This window comes from Lucilia sericata, unplaced genomic scaffold (assembly GCF_015586225.1).
Source record: "Lucilia sericata isolate MDLA Ls3-8-SP2 unplaced genomic scaffold, ASM1558622v1 Contig000089F_arrow, whole genome shotgun sequence".
NCBI lineage: Eukaryota > Metazoa > Arthropoda > Insecta > Diptera > Calliphoridae > Lucilia > Lucilia sericata.
The window spans coordinates 279,906-305,404 of NW_023994122.1; the positions used below are offsets into that span (position 1 = coordinate 279,906).

General features: G+C 29.6%; 2 protein-coding genes across 3 annotated transcripts in view; one reads left to right on the forward strand and one right to left on the reverse strand.

Annotated features, from left to right (window-relative positions):
* The window catches only part of LOC119599809 (guanylate cyclase soluble subunit beta-1), a 195,760-nt gene that overhangs the window by 112,763 nt on the left and 57,498 nt on the right, over positions 1-25,499 (forward strand). The window lies entirely within an intron of this gene.
* The window catches only part of LOC119599810, a 47,727-nt gene that overhangs the window by 14,965 nt on the left and 7,263 nt on the right, over positions 1-25,499 (reverse strand). The window contains exons 7-9 of the mRNA XM_037949697.1: positions 18,424-18,519; positions 9,195-9,351; positions 8,037-8,158 (exon numbers count right to left, since the gene is read on the reverse strand). Of these exons, the coding sequence (XP_037805625.1) occupies positions 8,037-8,158; positions 9,195-9,351; positions 18,424-18,519 (375 nt within the window). The remainder of the gene's footprint in view (positions 1-8,036; positions 8,159-9,194; positions 9,352-18,423; positions 18,520-25,499) is intronic.

The window sequence follows — 25,499 nt, forward strand, 5'->3', positions numbered from 1 at the left end:
ACATTTCATGGAAAATACGAGTGATCACAGATTTTTACTGTTTTGTCGATTGGAGCGTTATTTAAGGATTTAGAGCCGATTTTATGTTTTTCATATAAAAATCGATTTTTCATTGAAAATACGAGTGATCACAGATATTCACTGTTTTGTCAATTGGAGCGTTATTTGAGGATTTAGAGCCGTTTTTATGTTTTTCATATAAAAATCGACATTTCATGGAAAATACGAGTGATCATAGATTTTCATTGTTTTGTCGATTGGAGTGTTATAAAATCGATTTTTCATGGAAAATATGAGTGATAACAGATTTTCAATGTTTTGTCGATTGGAGCGTTATTTAAGGATTTAGAGACGATTTTATGTTTTTCATATAAAAATCGATTTTTCATGAAAAATACGAGTGATCACAGATTTTCATTGTTTTGTCGATTGGAGAGTTATTTAAGGATTTAGAGCAGATTCACATTTCATGGAAAATACGAGTGATCACAGATTTTCACTGTTTTGTCGATTGTGGCGTTATTTGAGGATTTAGAGCCGTTTTTATGTTTTTCATATAAAAATCGACATTTCATGAAAAATATGAGTGATCACAGATTTTCACTGTTTTGTCAATTGGAGCGTTATTTAAGGATTTAGAACCGATTATATGTTTTTCATATAAAAATCGACATTTCATGGAAAATATGAGTGATCACAGATTTTCACTGTTTTGTCAATTGGGGCGTTATTTGAGGATTTAGAGCCGTTTTTATGTTTTTCATATAAAAATCGACATTTCATGGAAAATACGAGTGATTACAGATTTTCATTGTTTTGTCCATTGGAGCGTTATTTAAGGATTTAGGGCCGATTTTATGTTTTTCATATAAAAATCGATTTTTCATGAAAAATATAAGTGATCATAGATTTTCACTGTTTTGTCGATTGGAGCGTTATTTAAGGAATTAGAACCGATTATATGTTTTTCATATAAAAATCGATTTTTCATTGTAAATACGAGTGATCACAGATTTTCACTGTTTTGTCAATTGAGGCGTTATTTGAGGATTTAGAGCCGATTTTATGTTTTTCATATAAAAATCGATTTTTCATTGTAAATACGAGTGATCACAGATTTTCACTGTGTCGATTGGGTCATTATTTGAGGATTTAGAGCCGTTTTTATTTTTTTCATATAAAAATCGACATTTCATGGAAAATATGAGTGATCACAGATTTTCACTGTTTTGTCGATTGGAGCGTTATTTAAGGATTTAGAGACGATTTTATATTTTTCATATAAAAATCGATTTTTCATGGAAAATATGAGTGATCACAGATTTTCACTGTTTTGTCGATTGGGGCATTATTTGAGGATTTAGAGCCGTTTTTATGTTTTTCATATAAAAATCGACATTTCATGGAAAATACGAGTGATCACAGATTTTTACTGTTTTGTCGATTGGAGCGTTATTTAAGGATTTAGAGCCGATTTTATGTTTTTCAGATAAAAATCGATTTTTCATGGAAAATATGAGTGATCACAGATTTTCACTGTTTTGTCGATTGGAGCGTTATTTAAGGATTTAGAGCCGATTTTATATTTTTCATATAAAAATCGATTTTTCATGGAAAATATAAGTGATCACAGATTTTCACTGTTTTGTCGATTGGGGCATTATTTGAGGATTTAGAGCCGTTTTTATGTTTTTCATATAAAAATCGACATTTCATGGAAAATACGAGTGATCACAGATTTTCACTGTTTTGTCGATTGGAGCGTTATTTAAGGATTTAGAGCCGATTTTATGTTTTTCATATAAAAATCGATTTTTCATTGAAAATACGAGTGATCACAGATATTCACTGTTTTGTCAATTGGAGCGTTATTTGAGGATTTAGAGCCGTTTTTATGTTTTTCATATAAAAATCGACATTTCATGGAAAATACGAGTGATCACAGATTTTCACTGTTTTGTCGATTGGAGCGTTATTTAAGGATTTAGAGCCGATTTCATATTTTTCATATAAAAATCGATTTTTCATGGAAAATATGAGTGATCACAGATTTTCACTGTTTTGTCGATTGGGGCGTTATTTGAGGATTTAGAGCCGTTTTTATTTTTTTCATATTAAAATCGACATTTCATGGAAAATACGAGTGATCACAGATTTTTACTGTTTTGTCGATTGGAGCGTTATTTAAGGATTTAGAGCCGATTTTATGTTTTTCATATAAAAATCGATTTTTCATTGAAAATACGAGTGATCACAGATATTCACTGTTTTGTCAATTGGAGCGTTATTTGAGGATTTAGAGCCGTTTTTATGTTTTTCATATAAAAATCGACATTTCATGGAAAATACGAGTGATCATAGATTTTCATTGTTTTGTCGATTGGAGTGTTATAAAATCGATTTTTCATGGAAAATATGAGTGATAACAGATTTTCAATGTTTTGTCGATTGGAGCGTTATTTAAGGATTTAGAGACGATTTTATGTTTTTCATATAAAAATCGATTTTTCATGAAAAATACGAGTGATCACAGATTTTCATTGTTTTGTCGATTGGAGAGTTATTTAAGGATTTAGAGCAGATTCACATTTCATGGAAAATACGAGTGATCACAGATTTTCACTGTTTTGTCGATTGTGGCGTTATTTGAGGATTTAGAGCCGTTTTTATGTTTTTCATATAAAAATCGACATTTCATGAAAAATATGAGTGATCACAGATTTTCACTGTTTTGTCAATTGGAGCGTTATTTAAGGATTTAGAACCGATTATATGTTTTTCATATAAAAATCGACATTTCATGGAAAATATGAGTGATCACAGATTTTCACTGTTTTGTCAATTGGGGCGTTATTTGAGGATTTAGAGCCGTTTTTATGTTTTTCATATAAAAATCGACATTTCATGGAAAATACGAGTGATTACAGATTTTCATTGTTTTGTCCATTGGAGCGTTATTTAAGGATTTAGAGCCGATTTTATGTTTTTCATATAAAAATCGATTTTTCATGAAAAATATAAGTGATCATAGATTTTCACTGTTTTGTCGATTGGAGCGTTATTTAAGGAATTAGAACCGATTATATGTTTTTCATATAAAAATCGATTTTTCATTGTAAATACGAGTGATCACAGATTTTCACTGTTTTGTCAATTGAGGCGTTATTTGAGGATTTAGAGCCGATTTTATGTTTTTCATATAAAAATCGATTTTTCATTGTAAATACGAGTGATCACAGATTTTCACTGTGTCGATTGGGTCATTATTTGAGGATTTAGAGCCGTTTTTATTTTTTTCATATAAAAATCGACATTTCATGGAAAATATGAGTGATCACAGATTTTCATTGTTTTGTCGATTGGAGCGTTATTTAAGGATTTAGAGACGATTTTATATTTTTCATATAAAAATCGATTTTTCATGGAAAATATGAGTGATCACAGATTTTCACTGTTTTGTCGATTGGGGCATTATTTGAGGATTTAGAGCCGTTTTTATGTTTTTCATATAAAAATCGACATTTCATGGAAAATACGAGTGATCACAGATTTTTACTGTTTTGTCGATTGGAGCGTTATTTAAGGATTTAGAGCCGATTTTATGTTTTTCAGATAAAAATCGATTTTTCATGGAAAATATGAGTGATCACAGATTTTCACTGTTTTGTCGATTGGAGCGTTATTTAAGGATTTAGAGCCGATTTTATATTTTTCATATAAAAATCGATTTTTCATGGAAAATATAAGTGATCACAGATTTTCACTGTTTTGTCGATTGGGGCATTATTTGAGGATTTAGAGCCGTTTTTATGTTTTTCATATAAAAATCGACATTTCATGGAAAATACGAGTGATCACAGATTTTCACTGTTTTGTCGATTGGAGCGTTATTTAAGGATTTAGAGCCGATTTTATGTTTTTCATATAAAAATCGATTTTTCATTGAAAATACGAGTGATCACAGATATTCACTGTTTTGTCAATTGGAGCGTTATTTGAGGATTTAGAGCCGTTTTTATGTTTTTCATATAAAAATCGACATTTCATGGAAAATACGAGTGATCACAGATTTTCACTGTTTTGTCGATTGGAGCGTTATTTAAGGATTTAGAGCCGATTTCATATTTTTCATATAAAAATCGATTTTTCATGGAAAATATGAGTGATCACAGATTTTCACTGTTTTGTCGATTGGGGCGTTATTTGAGGATTTAGAGCCGTTTTTATTTTTTTCATATTAAAATCGACATTTCATGGAAAATACGAGTGATCACAGATTTTTACTGTTTTGTCGATTGGAGCGTTATTTAAGGATTTAGAGCCGATTTTATGTTTTTCATATAAAAATCGATTTTTCATTGAAAATACGAGTGATCACAGATATTCACTGTTTTGTCAATTGGAGCGTTATTTGAGGATTTAGAGCCGTTTTTATGTTTTTCATATAAAAATCGACATTTCATGGAAAATACGAGTGATCATAGATTTTCATTGTTTTGTCGATTGGAGTGTTATAAAATCGATTTTTCATGGAAAATATGAGTGATAACAGATTTTCAATGTTTTGTTGATTGGAGCGTTATTTAAGGATTTAGAGCCGATTTTATATTTTTCATATAAAAATCGATTTTTCATGGAAAATATGAGTGATCATAGATTTTCACTGTTTTGTCGATTGGAGCGTTATTTAAGGATTTAGAGCCGATTTTATATTTTTCATATAAAAATCGATTTTTCATGGAAAATATGAGTGATCACAGATTTTCACTGTTTTGTCGATTGGGGCGTTATTTGAGGATTTAGAGCCGTTTTTATGTTTTTCATATAAAAATTTCATGGAAATACGAGTGATCACAGATTTCCATTGTTTTGTCGATTGGAGCGTTATTTAAGGATTTAGAGCCGTTTTTATGTTTTTCATGGAAAATGTTAATGATCACAGATTTTCACTGTTTTGTCGATTGGAGCGTTATTTAAGGATTTAGAGCCGATTTTATGAGTGATCACAGATTTTCGTTGTTTTGTCGATTGGAGCGTTATTTAAGGATTTAGAGCCGTTTTTATGTTTCTCATATAAAAATCGATATTTCATGGAAAATATGAGTGATCACAGATTTTCACTGTTTTGTCGATTGGAGCGTTATTTAAGGATTTAGAGCCGATTTTATGTTTTTCATATAAAAATCGATTTTTCATGAAAAATATAAGTGATCACAGATTTTCACTGTTTTGTCGATTGGAGCGTTATTTAAGGATTTAGAGCCGATTTTATATTTTTCATATAAAAATCGATTTTTCATGAAAAATATAAGTGATCACAGATTTTCACTGTTTTGTCGATTGGAGCGTTATTTAAGGATTTAGAGCCGATTTTATATTTTTCATATAAAAATCGATTTTTCATTGAAAATACGAGTGATCACAGATTTTCACTGTTTTGTCAATTGGGGCGTTATTTGAGGATTTAGAGCCGCTTTTATGTTTTTCATATAAAAATCGACATTTCATGGAAAATACGAGTGATCACAGATTTTCATTGTCTTGTCGATTGGAGCGTTATTTAAGTATTTAGAGCCGATTTTATGTTTTTCATATAAAAATCGATATTTCATGAATAATATGAGTGATCACAGATTTTCACTGTTTTGTCGATTGGGGCGTTATTTGAGGATTTAAAGCCGTTTTTATGTTTTTCATATAAAAATCGACATTTCATGGAAAATATGAGTGATCACAGATTTTCATTTTTTTGTCGATTGGAGCATTATTTAAGGATTTAGAGCCGATTTTATGTTTTTCATATAAAAATCGATTTTTCATGGAAAATATGAGTGATAACAGATTTTCAATGTTTTGTCGATTGGAGCGTTATTTAAGGATTTAGAGCCGATTTTATATTTTTCATATAAAAATCGATTTTTCATGGAAAATATGAGTGATCACAGATTTTCACTAGAGTAAAGTATTTAGAGCCGATTTTATGTTTTTCATATAAAAATCGATATTTCATGAATAATATGAGTGATCACAGATTTTCACTGTTTTGTCGATTGGGGCGTTATTTGAGGATTTAGAGCCGTTTTTATGTTTTTCATATAAAAATTTCATGGAAAATACGAGTGATTCCAGAGCGTTATTTAAGGATTTAGAGCCGTTTTTATGTTTTTCATGGAAAATGTGAATGATCACAGATTTTCATTGTTTTGTCGATTGGAGCGTTATTTAAGGATTTAGAGCCGTTTTTATGTTTTTCATATAAAAATCGATATTTCATGGAAAATATGAGTGATCACAGATTTTCAATGTTTTGTCGATTGGAGCGTTATTTAAGGATTTAGAGCCGATTTTATATTTTTCATATAAAAGTCGATTTTTCATGGAAAATATGAGTGATCACAGATCAGAGATGGGGGTAGTGCACTTATTTTTAACTATCACTAATAATTAGTGGTTGTTCGAAATTATTCACTACTTTTATTTAAGTTTAGTGATGAATTGAAAAATATAACCCTCACTCAAGAATAGTGATAGTGATATTTAAAATTGTTAACTAAAAATATTTTAAAAATAGTTAAAATATTTGTTTTTACAGCCTAGTGAAATATTTTTTTCTACACTAAATCATTAGTTCAAAAAATATTCCTGCACTATTTTTTTTTTCAAAGAAGAAATGTTTCACTAAATTGAAAGTTTAAGGTAATGAGTCAGTCTAGAAATGGTTCAAGTCATGAATTCAGTCAAGTCAATGAATAAAACTTTCATTATTTACAAAGTTTCCAAGCTATTGCTGAATAAAAACATCCAGTAACCACATCATTTTGGCAACTGGCAACGCAGCTGGTGTGGCAATCGAGATACATTAATATATTTATCCGAGGAGCATCCACCATTTCGTTAAAAGAAAATAATCGTTCTACTGGAACAGTTTTGGAATTCAGATGTTTCATTTATTTTTAAAGCATGAAATGTTTTTGGAGTAACTGCTTATATAGGGTCCATTATAGTGTAATCACTATCAAAATCTATATTTTCCATTTTAATAGATCTTTTAAAAAAATTAATCATTTATTGGGCAAAGAAAATTATTGCAGCCTTTTGTTAGTGACTGTTCAAATTTGTAACTATTTGAGTGTAGTGCTTTTTTCTAAACTATCACTCAATTGAGTTATAGTTAAAAAAATAAAATTATCACTAAAAAATATTAGTGCTAAAAATATAAGCTTCACTTCCACTAAGCTGATGAAAATTAGTGAAAAATATATTTTTTGAAATAATATTTAGTGATAGTGAAAAAGTGCACTACCCCATCTCTGGTCAGTAACGTTAGAATTTTATATATATATATATATATATATGTATGTATATAGATAAAAGAAACTTACCGATTTTCGAAATGATCGGGCCTCATTTAACCCTAGCCTCCATACAAAGTCCTCGTCAGAAAATGACCAAAACTAATACGGATAGAACCCTATTTACCCTTGCCCCCATATAACCCCTCTTTCAAAAAATCACTTTTTTGGCAACAAATTGTTAAAATATTTCGGAATCAAGTTAAAATGCTTTATTATTAAAAAAAATTAATCCAAATTTTTAGCACACTCACTGGTGTAGGATATCATATAGTCGATTATGCCCGACTATACATTCTTACTTGTTTTGGAATATTAAAAATATTTCAAAATTTAAAGGCATTAACATTAACAGCATTTTCCAGCCATAACTTCTAATAAAAATATAAATAATATTTGTCAAACAAATTGCAGAATATAAAAGCGAAACCGCATTCTTCGCCCCAGCTTGTCTGCTCAAACAATTAAAACTGTTTTTACCATTATCCTTCTAATAACAAAAGCTTTTAAGAAATCATCATCAAAAAAAATATTATGTCATTGTCAGTAACCAATCAATTATAATTTGCAATTGACATTCAAAACGTTTCATCATTTGCTAACGCTTCATTAAAATTTAATTAGTTTAATTAAGGTTTCGTTTTCATACAATACAAAAGAAAACCAAATTAATTTAAGACTTACCGACATAAATGTCTTAGAGACATAACGCCAAATACTTGTTTAAGTGGTACAATATTATCACGTAATAAGCAGCCGTAACGCTCCACAAACATTTCACGCCGCGCATTGTAAAGAACAATGGGCTGTATGTAAATAAAAATAAAAGAAGTTTAGAAGAAAAAATATTTATTAAATGTTAACTTGAAGTGTATATTTTAAATTAATATTTAACCATAAATACTAAATGATTGTAATTAATTTTGAGAAAAATAATATAATTATGTTTAGTTTTGAGAATTTATAATTTTAAAGCTAAATAATTTTTTGGTTCAAAATATATATTAATTTAAATATTTTCCAGGGGTACGTATGATTAATATTAATTCGAGAGTATTCTTAAAATATCTATATTTTCAACTACAATTAATATGAAAACAATTATTCGGTATTAATTCATAATTTTATACAAATAACAAGTTGGAGACTCGGAAAGAAAACCCAACCTTTTTTTAATTAAAAATATTTTTTGTAATTTTAGGAAATTAATTGCTTACACTTTCTTAAGAAAAATAAATATTTTAAAAAAGTAAAATACACTATAACTGCCTCGTTAAGTACTTCTTTCTACCTTTTAACTTTTATTATAAATTCAATTTAAAGACTTTACAGAAAACATTTCTAAAATGACATCACTTAAATACGTATTAGCAATTTTTTCGTATATTCTCAACTTGTCTTCAGCTTGAAGAAAGTTTAAAAAAAATTTTAAGTATCCTGACAACTTAGGCATATTTCCACACATGAATACATATGCATACATATAAATAATATAAATATGCACACGTGCAGATAAACTTATAAATACTTAAATATTTACAAACTCTTTAACCTACATACACACATATCGTCACCTTAATATGAGCAAGACGTATTTAATATTTGATTTTTTTCGTAAGCTAAAGGATATCTTATTAAAATCAATTGTTAAGAAGAATGAAAAGTTTATTATTTGTGAAATCAAACAAAATATTACGGAATTATACCAGAAAATGAATAATAACTTTTTATGGAAAGCAAATGTTAGAATAGCTGACGATATGTTTATATGTATCTAAATACCTAAAATTATATAAATATATTTACATACAAATAAGTAGATACACATACATAAGTACATACCTTAAATGGCATTTCAATATGAGATATATTACGCAATAAGATCTGTAAACATGAAATATTTTGAAAAACGTAATTACGACCATTTTCAATCAATTTATCAAGTAATGCTAAAACAACGGAACTGCCACCATCCGGTGGATTAGGCGCGGCACCATATCTATAAAAAAGTATAAAAATAGCAACTAAATACTTTTAATCATTAATATATAAATCTTGCTGTAGAAAAATATAATAAATTTAAATTTAAGGTAAAAAAATTTCAATTCTATTTTCCCTCGATAAAACATAAATAAAGTTTTTTTATCTTAAAACAAATTTACAATATCAATATTCAAAGAAACAAAATTTCCATAAAAAAGTCATAATTTAGTTTTTGAGCTTTGCTGGCGCCAATATTGTTTATAGATGTACTAAGTTTGTTCTTCTTTAGATACATGTGTATTTTAAATTAGCGTAAGTTTTATTGATATTGAATATTAAAATTCAATACTGTATAAGGTTTTCGAGCCAAAATTTTCTGTTACTAAATAGTTTTCTTTTTTTAACTAAGTGGGCATGTACTACTCCGTTGGTATATCAATAAATTAAAATTTGGCAGTTCTTTTTCGAATGAACAATGAAAATAAAAAAATTATACATATGTGACAAACAATAAAAAATTTCTGTGGGGTCAGAATAGTCTAAATTTATAGTCTACGTTGAATGAAGCCTATCCAAGTTAGTTAGTTAGTTAGTTAGTTAGTTAGTTAGTTAGTTAGTTAGTTAGTTAGTGAGTTAGTTAGTTAGTTAGTGAGTTAGTTAGTTAGTTAGTTAGTTAGTTAGTTAGTTAGTAGTTAGTTAGTTAGTAGTTAGTTAGTTAGTTAGTTAGTTAGTTAGTTAGTTAGTTAGTTAGTAGTTAGTTAGTTAGTTAGTTAGTTAGTTAGTTAGTTAGTTAGTTAGTTAGTTAGTTAGTTAGTTAGTTAGTTAGTTAGTTAGTTAGTTAGTTAGTTAGTTAGTTAGTTAGTTAGTTAGTTAGTTAGTTAGTTAGTTAGTTAGTTAGTTAGTTAGTTAGTTAGTTAGTAGTTAGTTAGTTAGTTAGTTAGTTAGTTAGTTAGTTAGTTAGTTAGTTAGTTAGTTAGTTAGTTAGTTAGTTAGTTAGTTAGTTAGTTAGTTAGTTAGTTAGTTAGTTAGTTAGTTAGTTAGTTAGTTAGTTAGTAGTTAGTTAGTTAGTAGTTAGTTAGTTAGTTAGTTAGTTAGTTAGTTAGTTAGTTAGTTAGTTAGTTAGTTAGTTAGTAGTTAGTTAGTTAGTTAGTTAGTTAGTTAGTTAGTTAGTTAGTAGTAGTTAGTTAGTTAGTTAGTTAGTTAGTTCGTTCGTTTCGTTCGTTGTTCGTTCGTTCTTCGTTCGTTTTCGTTCGTTCGTTCGTTCGTTCGTTCGTTCGTTCGTTCGTTCGTTGTTCGTTTCGTTCGTCGTTCGTTCGTTTCGTTCGTTCGTTCGTTCGTTCGTTTCGTTCGTTCGTTTCGTTCGTTCGTTCGTTCTTTCGTTCGTTTCGTTCGTTCGTTCGTTCGTTCGTTCGTTCGTTCTTTTAGTCGTTCGTTCGTTCGTTCGTTCGTTCGTTCGTTCTTCGTTTCGTTTCGTTTTCTTTCGTTCGTTTCGTTCGTTCTTCGTTCGTTTCGTTCGTTTCGTTCGTTCGTTCGTTCGTTCGTTTTTCGTTCGTTCGTTTGTTTTTCGTTCGTTCGTTCTTCGTTCGTTCGTTCGTTTGTTCGTTCGTTCGTTCGTTTCGTTCTTTCGTTCGTCGTTCGTTCGTTTTCTTTCGTTCGTTCGTCTTTTTGTTTTCGTTTCGTTCGTTCGTTCGTTCGTTTCGTTCGTGTTATTAGGTGTAGTTAGTTAGTTAGTTAGTTAGTTAGTTAGTTTGTTAGTAGTTAGTTAGTTAGTAGTATTGTTAGTTAGTTAGTTAGTTAGTTAGTTGTAGTTAGTTAGTAGTAGTAGTTGTTAGTTAGTTAGTTAGTTAGTTAGTTAGTTAGTTAGTTAGGTAGTTAGTTACGTTAGTTGTTAGTTAGTTAGTTAGTAGTTAGTTAGTTAGTTAGTAGTTAGTTAGGTAGGTAGGTAGTTAGTTAGTTAGTTACTTGGTTGGTTAGTTTAAAAATTATCCTTTCAAACATTAAATGCTGCGGTAGGCAAATAGAATAATAAATTTTAAGTGACTTTTAACCACACAATTCTTTCAAAATCCTTAAATGGGGCTTTTAAAATATTAGCTTTTTAAACGTTCATATGTAGAAGTGTCTCCTTTTTTATATGCTTTTTCTGCTAAAACAAATGCAATTCAGGCAAAAGTAAAAAACAAAAAAAATAATTCTTTCTTTTATTACTAAGTATGCAAATAATGTCTAGATTAGATTTGAGAACATATTTGGCATGTTACCAAATAATTTTAAATAGCAAAGCAAACATACAAATGTACAAATGAGGACAAATAAGACAAATAGACATTTACGTATGTATTTCAAAATATGTAAAGTAGACACATACATACATATACATTCATATATGTACACATAATAATATACCCAATATTCTTGAAGCTACATCAGACCTGCCTTTAAAATGAAATAAATTTAACTTGGAAAGTTTAGATTTTTAAATTTATGTCAAAATGTATATTTTAACGTAACATAATTCAAAGTAGTCGGCACTGGTCTTTAAATACTAACAAAAAAAGAAAATGTTTACACACACATAGTATTTTCATTTCCCTTTTTCAAGAAAAGAAATTTCAAATTAAGTACTTGCACTAGCAACACCATTACACAAATAAACGCAAATGGTACAATTTACGTACTAATACATACATATAAACAAACCAGCAAATCAATAACCAGAAAACCAACCAGATATAAAGTTATTTACTTTCAACCCATTCACTTTTTGCAGTACTTAAATCTCTAAGATAATCCTTTATGAGAGAAAGTTCTTGATAAACGATTAAAATAGTTAAAGAATAGAACTCTCAACAATTGGTGCAAATCCATATCAAGGTATGTACAAAAAATTTCTTGGCACTTGTCTGGTTTTGTAATTTTCAAAGTTTTTTTAACTTCCAATGTTGTTTTTGTAACATAGTATAATTTTAGGTGAAATTCTCGAATTTCAAACTTCTTTTGTTTGCTGGGAAATCTACTATACGTAAATCATCACATTGCTCTTGTGTACACAATCAATGAGGTGTGGTAATGTTTTTTTTTTTTTTTCATCACAGAAAATTGCCAAAAACAAATAAATCTTATTTTCAGTGTTTTTTCGGCACTTAGTTTTTGAATAACTAATATTTAATATGTGTAGTTTTTAAACTTTCTTATTTTCATCTCTTTCAATTTGTAATTTGTAACAAACATGTGGTTTGACTTATTTGACTTGTAAGGTTTTTACAAGTTTCTTAATATTTACATAGTACGTATTTGCAGTTTGGTTGACTTCAAAGAACTTATCTTTAAATAAACTTAAGTTTTTCAAAAACACAAAAGAACTTTAGTGGTTGTCAATGTTAGTTTAAGTTTGTATGATAAATAACTACTTAATGAAAAATAATGTTGAGAAAGTTTTGTAGTATTTTTGTCTTTTTTTTTTTTTTTTTTGAAAGCAGAAAAACTCATTTACATAAAGATTTAGGTAATATTGAAGCAAAAGATTTATGGTTATATAATGGCTAGAAAATGTAAGAAAGTTTTTCTAGAAATTTGTGACTTTTTATATGAATACATAAAAATCATCAAATACAGCTTATGTTTACACAAAAAGTAATTTTTCCTTTTTTCGGATTTCTACTTTTAAGATAACTGATTATATTATAACACATATTTCCTCTAAATATTTTTTTATTCACATTTGATTATTTTTCACAGATTTTACCCCCAAAAATTATGCACATAAAAAAGGGTATCAAACAGTTTTAAGAAACTTAACTAATAAAGATCTTTGTAACATACAAAAATATTCATCCTATACCCACCTTAAAGTATACCAATCGGCTTAGAATCGTTTTCTGAGACGATTAAGCTATGTCCGTCTGTCCGTCCGTCCGCCCGTCTGGCTGGTTGGCTGTCCATGAAAACTTTGTGCGCTAGGTACAGATCGCAGTTTTCAAGATAATTGGATGAAATTTGGCACACACCCTTTTTTCGGCCCAAGGACGAAGCCTATTGAAAATGTTTAAAATCGGTCCATTATTTCACCTAGCCCCCATACAACAGAACCCCCCGAAAAGGGCTTCTGAGCTCATAATTATGTTAAATATACCTTTATATTGATAAAAAAGCGGCACAACTAAGTTTTATACAAGCCTTGATGACCTTGCCAAATTTCATAGAGATCGGGCCACATTTGACCCTAGCTCCCATATAAAGTCCCCTTCAGAAAATTACTTGACTGTCCAAAATTAACTTATAAACACAAATATCGCGATGAAATTCAGCACAATAAAATATTATGTAAATATAAATATATTTACAAAATTTTATCGGGATTGGTCAAAATTTTAAACGGAAAGTGCGTTTAAACTATTTTAAAAAGTTGCAGTTTTTTGTGGTCAAAAAAGTAAGGTAAACTTTCGAATGTTTTGACAACTTTAAATTTCTCACAACAGAGTAGAACTCACACGGTACTCGTAGATGTGAGAGAGTAATTTCCCATATGTGAGAGTCGGACTACTTTTTATACTTTGGTTAATATTATTTAGTTCAAATAAGTTGTATTCTATAATACTACAATTTCACTTCCGAATAACTTCCAAAAAAAGAGCATAAATATTACTTCTTGAAAATTACTTCAGATGCAGTAAATTTGGAATCAAATAAAAAGGACATCCCTCCTATGACAATCCTGTATTAAAGTCATTACTTTTTCAGGTCTTTTTTAGTACTTCCATGGAGTAAACTCTACTTCTTTTTAGCTTCTTTGGAAGATCTTTTTTTGCTGGGTTAGTACCTATTGTTCATAGCAAAATTTGTTCCAAACTGTTTAGATAACTTTTAACTTTAACTTTAACAAGTAAGAATTTATAGTCGGGCGAGGCCGACCATATAATACCCTACACCTTTGACAAAAATATAATGTGATTTAGTTGCCATAATAAAGCATTTAAATTGAATTGTACCTTGCCTCAGATATACATACTTAAGCCGTTTATTGTTGAATACAATTGTGAACATTTAAGTGAAATTTTGATGAGGGCTTTTTATAGGGGCTAGGATCATATGAGGACCTATTATTATGGAATTCGTGAGGGTCATTAAATCTTGTATAGAACTTGGTTTTTGCAGCTTTTTGTCGAGATATGAGTTTACGGTACCATAAAAGATCATGTGCCAAATTTCATTGAATTATCTCCAAAATTGCGACCTGTAGTTTGATTACAAAGTTTAAAAGCCTTATTCGGGGGTTCAGTTGTATGGAGGCTAGGTGAAATAATGGACCGATGTTAACCATTTTCAATAGACTTTGTCTACGGTACCATAAAAGATCATGTGCCAAATTTCATTGAATTATCTCCAAAATTGCGACCTGTAGTTTGATTACAAAGTTTAAAAGCCTTATTCGGGGGTTCAGTTGTATGGGGGCTAGGTGAAATAATGGACCGATGTTAACCATTTTTAATAGGCTGGATCTACGGTACCATAAAAGATCATGTGCCAAATTTCATTGAATTATCTCCAAAATTGCGACCTGTAGTTTGATTACAAAGTTTAAAAGCCCTATTCGGGGGGTTCAGTCGTATGGGGGCTAGGTGAAATAATGGACTGATGTTAACCATTTTCAATAGACTTTGTCTACGGTACCATAAAAGATCATGTGCCAAATTTCATTGAATTATCTCCAAAATTGCGACCTGTAGTTTGATTACAAAGTTTAAAAGCCCTATTCGGGGGGTTCATTCGTATGGGGGCTAGGTGAAATAATGGACTGATGTTAACCATTTTCAATAGACTTTGTCTACGGTACCATAAAAGATCATGTGCCAAATTTCATTGAATTATCTCCAAAATTGCGACCTGTAGTTTGATTACAAAGTTTAAAAGCCCTATTCGGGGGTTCAGTTGTATGGGGGCTAGTTGAAACAATGGACCGATGTTAACCATTTTCAATAGAATTCGTTTACGGTAACATAGAAGATTATGTGCCAAATTTTATTGAATTATCTTCAAAATTGCAACCTGTAGTTTGATTACAAGGTTTACAAGCCCTATTGGGGGGTTTAGTTGTATGGGGGCTAGGTGAAATAATGGAACGATCTTAACCATTTTCAATAAGCTTCATCCCTGTGACAATAGAAGATCATGTGCCAAATTTCATTGAATTATCTTCAAAATTGCGACCTGTAGTTTGATTACAAGGTTTACATGGACGGACGGACATAGCTAAATCGACTCAGAAAATGATTCTGAGCCGATTGGTATACTTTAAGGTGGTATACTTGTAGGTGTAGGACCAATATTATTGTGCGTTACAAACATCAGCACAAACCCAATATACCCTCCCCACTGAAGTGGTGTAGGGTATAATTAAAAAAAAAATAATGGACTTCTGCAATATCAAAAATTTCTATCGGACAACATCGGTTTCAAAGGTAGACATGATGCCCATATATAAAATGTGTATATTAGTACATCTTTACAGCAGTATCTTGCAATTGTTTGCAGTTTCTTGGTGGATATTGTAAACCAACATTTCCGTCGGACAGTCCCGAATTACATATTTAACCTACCACTTAGGGTTACCCTTGCCACCGACTGACCAAGTGAGGAAGTCACCACATAGATTACGAAAAGACAGACCAAATGCTTAAGTTCATTTTTTAAGTGTCCATACTCTCGCTTACAAGGGGGACCCTAAAGTGACGATTATCATCGTTTACAAAGAGTACATCCGTGACGAATGACGAATTAGAGTCAACCAGGTGGTTAGATGTTAGTGTCTTTTTAGGATGCATTGACTCTTTATCGAATTGCTGGGAGTATACAAAAATATGATATACAAATAAACACTAGACGTACATACATAAATGTACATAAGTTTCTTCTTGTACATTAAATAATAACAAGAACAAATTTTAAGCAATAACATTTTTCTAGTTGTACATTTTATTTTGGTTCTTAGAGTAACAAAGAAACATATTATTGTTGTTGAGTTTTCACATTTATAGAAAATGTATATTAGAATGGCCCAAAAAGAAAATTTATACAAAAAATATTAAATCACAATTTAAGAAATATATAAAAAAATATGTATTGCAAATCTTAATGCAAATGCTGCTTCTAGTTGAGACCAACTGTAACAATCCACTAAATTATTGGTTCTGATATTTCAAAATATTGTTACCAACATAAGTATATATGTTCATTTAAAAAAAAAATCTATTACTTAGCATTGTGGTTTTAAAAGAGACTTGAAAGCAATATTTTATTTAGGTAAGGTATTTTTTTCAGAATTTTAAATCTTCATTTTTTTCTACTGGTTTTTCCTACATACTCTGCATACCAGTAAATACTTAGAAAACAAACTTGAAAAAAGTCCATGAACCATGAGACATTGTGGAGACTGTTGAAAATACAAATAATGAAGATGTTTTTCTAGTTCGTTCTCTACTTGATGTCAAGCATCAGTATATTGGTTGAGTGCAAAAGTATTTTATGTTAATGATTTAACTAAAATCATTAGATAATTGCCCATAAACATAAACATGATTTTCGTCAAAATCAAATCTAAGACCTTGCGTTTTTGTTCTCGTTGAGTAAAGAAATGTAGCCTTTTTCTTATTCAAAACTAGAGACATTATCATACTCAGTAGGTTTTTAACTTAATGGCCATGCAAACCCCCAAAAGTAAAAAACGATTTAGCTATGTCCGTCCTTTTGTCGGTTGAAAACACGTTAGTACTAGGGTTCTATAAATCGACTTTCGAATAATCGAACAATCGACTTTTTGTCGAAAAAAGTCGAAGTCGATTATTTTGTTCCAAAAAAGTCGATAACTCGACTATCGTCTGTGAAAAAAGTCCAAAAGTCGACTTTGTGAATAAAAGTCGAAAAAAGCCGAAAAGTCTGAAAGTCGAAAAAAGTCGATAAGTCGAAAAAAGTCGAAAAAAGTCGACAAAAGTCGAAAAGTCGTAAAAAGTCGAAAAGTCGGAAAAAGTCGAAAAAAGTCGGAAAAAGTCGGAAAAAGTCGAAAAATCGGAAAAAGTCGAAAAATCGAAAATTGTAGAAACAAGTCAAAAATAGTAAAAAATTTTAAAAAAGTGGAAAAAAAGTCAAAAACTCTAAAATAGTCGGAAAAACTCGAAAAAAGTCAAAAAATAGTCGGAAAAAGGTAGAAAGAAGTCGAAAATAGTCGAAAAAATCGAAAAGTCGAAAAAAGTCGGATAAAGTCGAAAAAAGTCGAAAAGTCGAAAAAAGTCGAAAAGTCGAAAAAAGTCGGAAAAAGTCGAAAAGTCGACTATTTATAAAATACTTATAGTCGAAAAGTCTAAAAGTCGACTTTTATTTAAATGAAAAAAGTCGAAAAGTCGAAAAATCGACTTTTCATAAAATGCAAAAAGTCGAAAAGTCGACTTTTAACTAAATGAAAAAAGTCGAAAAGTCGACTTTTCGTTTCAACTATAGAACCCTAATTAGTACCTAAATGGAAGGAAGTAGACAGATGTTTGTGCAAAATCGGTCTACATTTGATACAACCCTATAAGAAGGCCTTCAGAATATGACTTTAACGTTCATTACTGGTTTAAATGTAAACATTTGCCATAAAGAAAAGTATTTCCAAATATCAATGGTAGTACTTTTCATCTCAGACCAAATAGTTGTCATAACATTATAAGCATAAAAATTGCAGTTTATGTGTTTCTTTTCACATTACATTTCAATATTTAAAATACATATTCCATGTTGCTATAAAAATAAATAAATTAATTTTTTTTATTTTATGTTAGTTTTTTTCATTTGTATATTTAACTCAAAGGCAGACTATGTACTTTTTATGTTATTTCATGTTTTCTTTTTTTCCAAATTTAAGAAATTTCCTTAAAATAATTCAGCATGTTTTCAGTTTTTTTGATAACTATTATACAATTATTCGAAATTTAGTTTTTTAACAGAAATTTACTAGACATGATAACAAAAAATTGTAATATTTTTTTACCGAAACTAATTAGCTTAGCAAACTTGCAATTTTTTTCCAAATAATTTAACATTAATTTCAACTTACCTTAATAAAATCAATAGCAAATCAGGTGCACTCGCTTGTAAAGCTACACGTAGTGGTGATGAACGACCACAGGATTCGATGGGAATATCAATGAATCTGTAAAATACAAAATGATTGAATAGATAAATGAAAATTTGTGTAAATATTACTTATGTTTAATTAAACTCATCACTCAAACGGAAATACAAATATTAACAATCGCAAACACAAACAGATACTAGTTAAGTCAAAACCAAATGACCCTCCCCCCAATACACACGAACATAAACAAATAACTTAAATAACTTGAGTAAACAAATGGGAAAATAATTTTGTGTAGATAATTAAAAATTAATTGAAATGTATCATGGCAGGTACAGAGCATACCTGATAGGTTGGTTTTATGTATAATAATGTTGCATGGAAAATCAATGTTATCAATTAAATAGTTTAGTCAAGTTTTAGACACTTCAAAATACCCATATGAATTTAATTATTACGCATACTCAAACTGATGGTGGTCGAAATTGGATAGAAAGTTATTAATAATTAATTATTGAATTAATATTCAATTCTACAGGTAATTGTGCCTAGAATTACAAAAATTATAAATAAGAATGTATAGTCGACCATGGCCGGCCATACGATACTCTACATCAGCGATTATGTTAAAAATGTAGATTATTTTTTTAATTTTTTTAATTCAGAAATATTTTAATGATTTGTTCACAAAAAAAAAAGAGATTTTCTAAAAGAGGGGTTATATGGACGCAGGAGGTTAATATGACTCTATTCTTAAAAACTTTTCTACATTAAATTTATTTATGCAGAATTTCATCGTGATATTAGCGTTTATAAGTGAATTTTGATCATTATGTCGTTTTTTGAAATGGACTTTCATTGACTATGACTAGACTATGACTAGACTATGACTAGACTATGACTAGACTATGACTAGACTATGACTAGACTATGACTAGACTATGACTAGACTATGACTAGACTATGACTAGACTATGACTAGACTATGACTACTAGACTATGACTAGACTATGACTAGACTAGACTAGACTATGACTAGACTATGACTAGACTATGACTAGACTTGACTAGACTATGACTAGACTATGACTACTATGACTATGACTATGACTACTTGACTAGACTATGACTAGCTATGACTAGACTATGACTAGCTATGACAGACTATGACTAGCTAGGACCTAGACTAGGACTAGGACTATGGACTAGACTATGACTAGACTATGACCTAGACTATGACTAGACTATGGACTAGACTATGACTAAGGACTATGACTAGACTATGACTAGGACTATGACTAGACTATGACTAGGACTATGACTAGACTATGACTAGACTATGACTAGGACTATGACTAGACGATGACGTAGACTATGACTAGACTATGACTAGACCTATGACTAGGACTATGACTAGACTATGACTAGACTATGGACTAGACTATGACTAGACTATGAATAGACTCTGACTAGACTATGACACTGACTATGACTAGACTATGACTAGGACTATGACTAGACTATGACTAGGACTATGACTAGGACTATGACTAGACTATGACTAGACTATGACAGACTATGCCTAGACTATGACTAGACTCTGACTAGCTATGACTAGACTGACTAGATATGACTGACTATGACTAGACTATGACTAGACTATGACTAGACTATGACTAGACTATGACTATACTATGACTAGACTATGACTAGACTATGACTAGACTATGACTAGACATGACTAGACTATGACTAGACTATGACTAGACTATGACTAGACTATGACTAGACTATGACTAGACTATGACTAGACTATGACTAGACTATGACTAGACTATGACTAGACTATGACTAGACTATGACTAGACTATGACTAGACTATGACTAGACTATGACTAGACTATGGACTAGACTAATGACTAGACTATGACTAGACTATGACTAGACTATGACTAGACTATGACTAGACTATGACTAGACTAGACTAATGACTAGACTATGACTAGACTATGACTAGACTATGACTAGACTATGACTAGACTATGACTAGACTATGACTAGACTATGACTAGACTATGACTAGACTATGACTAGACTATGACTAGACTATGGCTAGACTATTAAATTATCTAAAAACCTAAACTCGACAATACTTTCTCTCTGTGTATGTAAATTTCATTAGAATCGAACAAATCATTTAGTATTTACAAATTTTTTTCTCTCTTTTTTATTTCTATCTATCAGCCGAATCGGCAGATTCATTCGTATAGGGACTGGGTGAAATAATGACACGATTTCAATCATTTTCAATAGGCTCAAAATATGTCAGATCAGTAAAGACTTGAACTATAATCAAACATTGCATCATTTAAGTTGACTATGCTTTTATAGGGAATGCATTTGATTTGTAGTATTGCACTTTTGTCTGATTTATTTGTACACAACTTTGGCGATGCACTTTTTTACAAATAGAAAATATGGTAAAACAATTTAAAAATAAGTCTGTTTTTTATAGATATGTAAATAAACCTAATTTAGCAACTGAATTTCATTCACAACTTTTTGGAAAAAAAATCCCGAGATAAATTTTCTTTTTTAAAGAATAATCATTTGAAATCAACGTGCAAACATGCCAAAATTTTATAGCTTTAATTATTCCAATGTATGTATTTTACTTGTTTTTTTATGGGGGAAGGACAATTTTCTTTCTACTATTCTATTTCGACAAACAGGCAAGGTTGAAATAAAAAAATTACCTATACATTAAATAAAATTTTAAACAATTCTACAACACGAAACTTTAATAAAATTTGCAAAAAGAAAAAAACATTTGTTTACCTAAATATCAAAGTGTTTTTTGTGCGTGTGTGTGTGTATTTAAGTGTATTTATTCTCACATGCTGTATAAACACTTTACAATACCTATACTTATACATTTTTGCTCACACAAAAATACACTTGAAATACAAACAAATAGTATCAACATTCAAACATTGTTATGACTCGCAACACCCTGACACAATAACACGTTTTTATCGTTGTTTATCCACATTCCTAATTTTTTTAAAAGTGTCATATCATAAAATTTATGCAAAAACTTTTTAATATATAGTCAAATGGCTTAAAACATTTAAAAGCGTTCATTCTTCAAGTCATTTTTAACTTACGATAAATGTTTTGATGGTAAAAGATTCGTCTTAGCCGAACACTCTTCTTTGCTTACTTTTAAGGAGTTAAAACACTCTTGAGGTAAATAAGCCAAATATGTATGTATGTGTATAAAAAAGGAGAAAAACAAGAATATAACAGCCGTAAATTTTTGCACTACATACTTAAAGCAATGTTGTAAAATGCGATTTAATGTGCGAATTTAACACTGAAAGGGGTTGTTGCCTTCTCTATGAACCAAAACAAATACATAAACACATATGTATATGTGCTTTGCAATAAAAAAAAACAACAACAACAACTCTAACCAATTCAAATATAAAGAAAAACAAAAATTTCAAGCCATTTTTATTTGATTTCCTCTTTAGCAAACAATTCAAGCATTTTATGAAAATTCGCCTATAAGTATAGTATAAAATACTTTTACTTATAGGAGTATTATTTTCTTTTCTCCAAGATGTTTACGAATGGTTTTTATACTCTTGTGTGTGTGTTTTGTTATTAGATTAAAATGGTAACAAACAATCATTTATTTAGATATCTACTTACTTATTGTACTTGCATACATACGTATGTATGTATGTGTGTATGTACAATAGAGTTAGGCGTTGCTGGATGCTTTCTACTTCCAATAACTTAGTTTGGCATTTGCTTTAGTCCATATCAGATTTTTTTAATAAAACTTACTTTTATAAAAGTCTAAATGATACTGACGATTTTCGTAATGATCGGGCCTCATTTGACCTTTAACCCCAAGAAATAACTTGAAGGTCAAAATTAACTTATAAATTCTGCATAAATAACTTCAATTGATTAATTTACATCCATCTACCCAAATTTATAAGGATATGCTCATATTTACACTTACCCCTATATATACCTTCTTGTATTTCGGAATTAAGGTAAAAAACACATTAAATTATCCACATTTTTGACATATTCACTGGTGTAGGGTATCATATGATCGGGCATGTCCCATACATATCCATTCATACTAGCTTTTCAGAATATTTTGGAATTTATATGCCCATAATTTAATGCACTAAAACTTGTTTTGAGGACCTGGAATAGTCTAACAAAATTGTTAACTATTTATCTCTCAATAAGCTTAAAATTACGGAATTTTTAAGACCCATTTCGAGAAAGAAAAATTTTCTGTTACTGGTAGGGAACTGAGGTCCTATTTATACTCTACACCACTATAGTGGGGAGGGTATTATGCGTTTGAGCTGATGTTTATAACATCCAAAAATATTGGTCCTACACCCACCTTAGAGCATACCAATCGGCTCAGAATCACTTTCTACATAAGTGAATTTAGCTATGTCCGTCTGTGTGTCCACGCAATTCTCTTGCGCACTCTACAGGTCGCAATTTTCAAGATAATTTACTGAAATTTGGCACATTCTCTTCTTTTGACCCAAGGACAAAGCCTATTGATGGTTAAATTCGGTCCATTATTTCGTACAGACCCCATACAACCGTACCCATCGAAAAGGGCTTTTGAGCTCATAAATGTGTTAAATGTACTTGTATCACTTCAAAAATAAGCAAAACTTAGTTTTATATAAGTCTTAATGATACTGCTGATTTTTGTAACGATCGACCTCATTTGACCCTATACCCCATAAAAAGACCCCTTCAGGAAATAACTTGATGGTCAAAATTCAATTATAAACACTAATATCACGATGACATTCTGGATAAATAAGTGATATAGATGTAAATCCCTCTAACAAAATTTATAAGGATAGGACTATATATTAACCGCCTGCCCCTATAAAACCCCTCTTTTAGAAAATCTCTTTTTTGTCAACAAATATTTCTGTATTAATGTAAAAATGAAAATAATTTGTGATTATGTTCACTGGTGTAGAGTATCATATGGTCGGCCACGCCCGACTATCAATGCTTACTTGTTTTTTATAAACAAAAATTAAATAAATAAATGTTTAATTTATTTTTTTAATATTTCTGTAATGAAGAATTTTTAAAAAAAACTCCTTGGTGTAAGGTATGTAAGATTCAACACTGCCGAATATAGAACTTCTTGAACTTGTTTTCATTATAATTTTACTTTCTATCGTAAAAGAATGTGATATTAAACTTAACCCTTCTCAACAACATAATTTTTAAATTCAAATCTATTATTTTATTCGATAGACTGTGTGTGCAAACGCGTTATTTTTATGTTTTAGGTATTTTATTGTTTTTTTTTTTTCTAACAAATCTTATTACACCATATAAATATACTATATTACAAGGAAACGCTATTTAAGACATGATAAGACCTTAAATAGCTTTAACGCGTGCAAAATACAAAAAAACACTTATTCTAATGCTAGATTTGTTTAAAATATTTTTTTATTGCATTCGGTGTCACGCACACTTACTTATTTTTGAAATATAAATTTAAAAAAAAAATATGCAGACATACATATGTTTATATTCATTTACATATATTTTTAGTTGAAATAATAAACACATATGTACCTATTATGTATGTTTATTTTTCTTGGAAGAAACACAATAAAATTGCTTTATACATTTTATAGCCTTAGAGAGTCTGTTGTCCAACCTGAGGTGTTTATTTTAATCAAAAACCTTGTTTGAAAACAAAAATGACAAAATTTAATAAATAAAGTAATATTGTATTAATGAAATGGAAGAAACATTTTAGTTTATTTTAACTAAGACAATATAATTCGTAGAAATTTATTTTAGGTTATTAAAAAAAAAATAAATATTTGTAAGGAAGAAAGCTATAATTTGTTAAATATTTTAAAATTATATTTTTAACAACACAAATTCTTTCTAAAAATATTATTTAATTTATTTTTATTGCTCACAATATGATGTCAAAATTGTGGGTATTTTAGGAAAATTCAAAAAAAAAAAATTGGTATATAATTTAATCTTCTCTTGTTGCCATGTTTTTCTATTCGACATTTGAAGTCATTACTTTAATTAAAAAAACAGCTTATGTCAGAAATTCAGTGTTGTGGGAAAATGAGTAGTTGCTTTTTATACCCTACATCATTTTGATGGTTTTTCGGTATGCGTTTGTGCTGGTGTTTTGGTATGTTTCAACAAAAACATTTATCCTTAACCTACATTATAGTACACATAGTGCAACGCGAAAAAATATTATCATATTTACCACTACATGATAAAAGACAAAAAAGTGTCTTCCTGTTTTGCCCAAAGTAATTTTTGCACAAAAAAAAGTGATAATTTTCTCAGGCTCATATCTTGCAAAACTTTCGGAATTTTGTTTTATGCTCTGAGGCAAAGTTGTAGAACAAAAATTGTGAACATATAACATCAAAAAACTTCATCTTTAAGATCAAAAACTTAAAAAAAATCGAGTTTTTGAGTGTTAAAAAATATTTCAAGTTCTTCTCCAAGCTAGACGTATACTTAATATTTGTAATATCAATAAATCATTAACACGTATACGTACAGGTGTCGAGCAATCAGTTCAATTTCACAATATAAAACTTTCCACTTAAAATTAAAAAATGAAGATGAACTTGTTTGATTGAACCAGATTCTGTTTCTAAATAGATTTAACCATGTCCATCCATCCGTTTACCCATGTTAATCTAGAAATGACACTGCAAGTCATAACTTTTACATAAAAGACAATTCTATGAAATTTTGTTTAAAAGACATTTTTAAACCAAAATCTTTTATATAAGATCACTTTTGGAAAATTTATTTAATAAACAAATTCAGCATAGTTCCCTTATAGACCTATATTAGTAAAAGGTTTATCTGGATGTAACTGAGCTACAATCATTACTTTAAGGAAGATATATTATTGAGGACTATATGAAAATTACAATCCTGAATTGATAAAAAATCACAAAGATATTACTGAGATA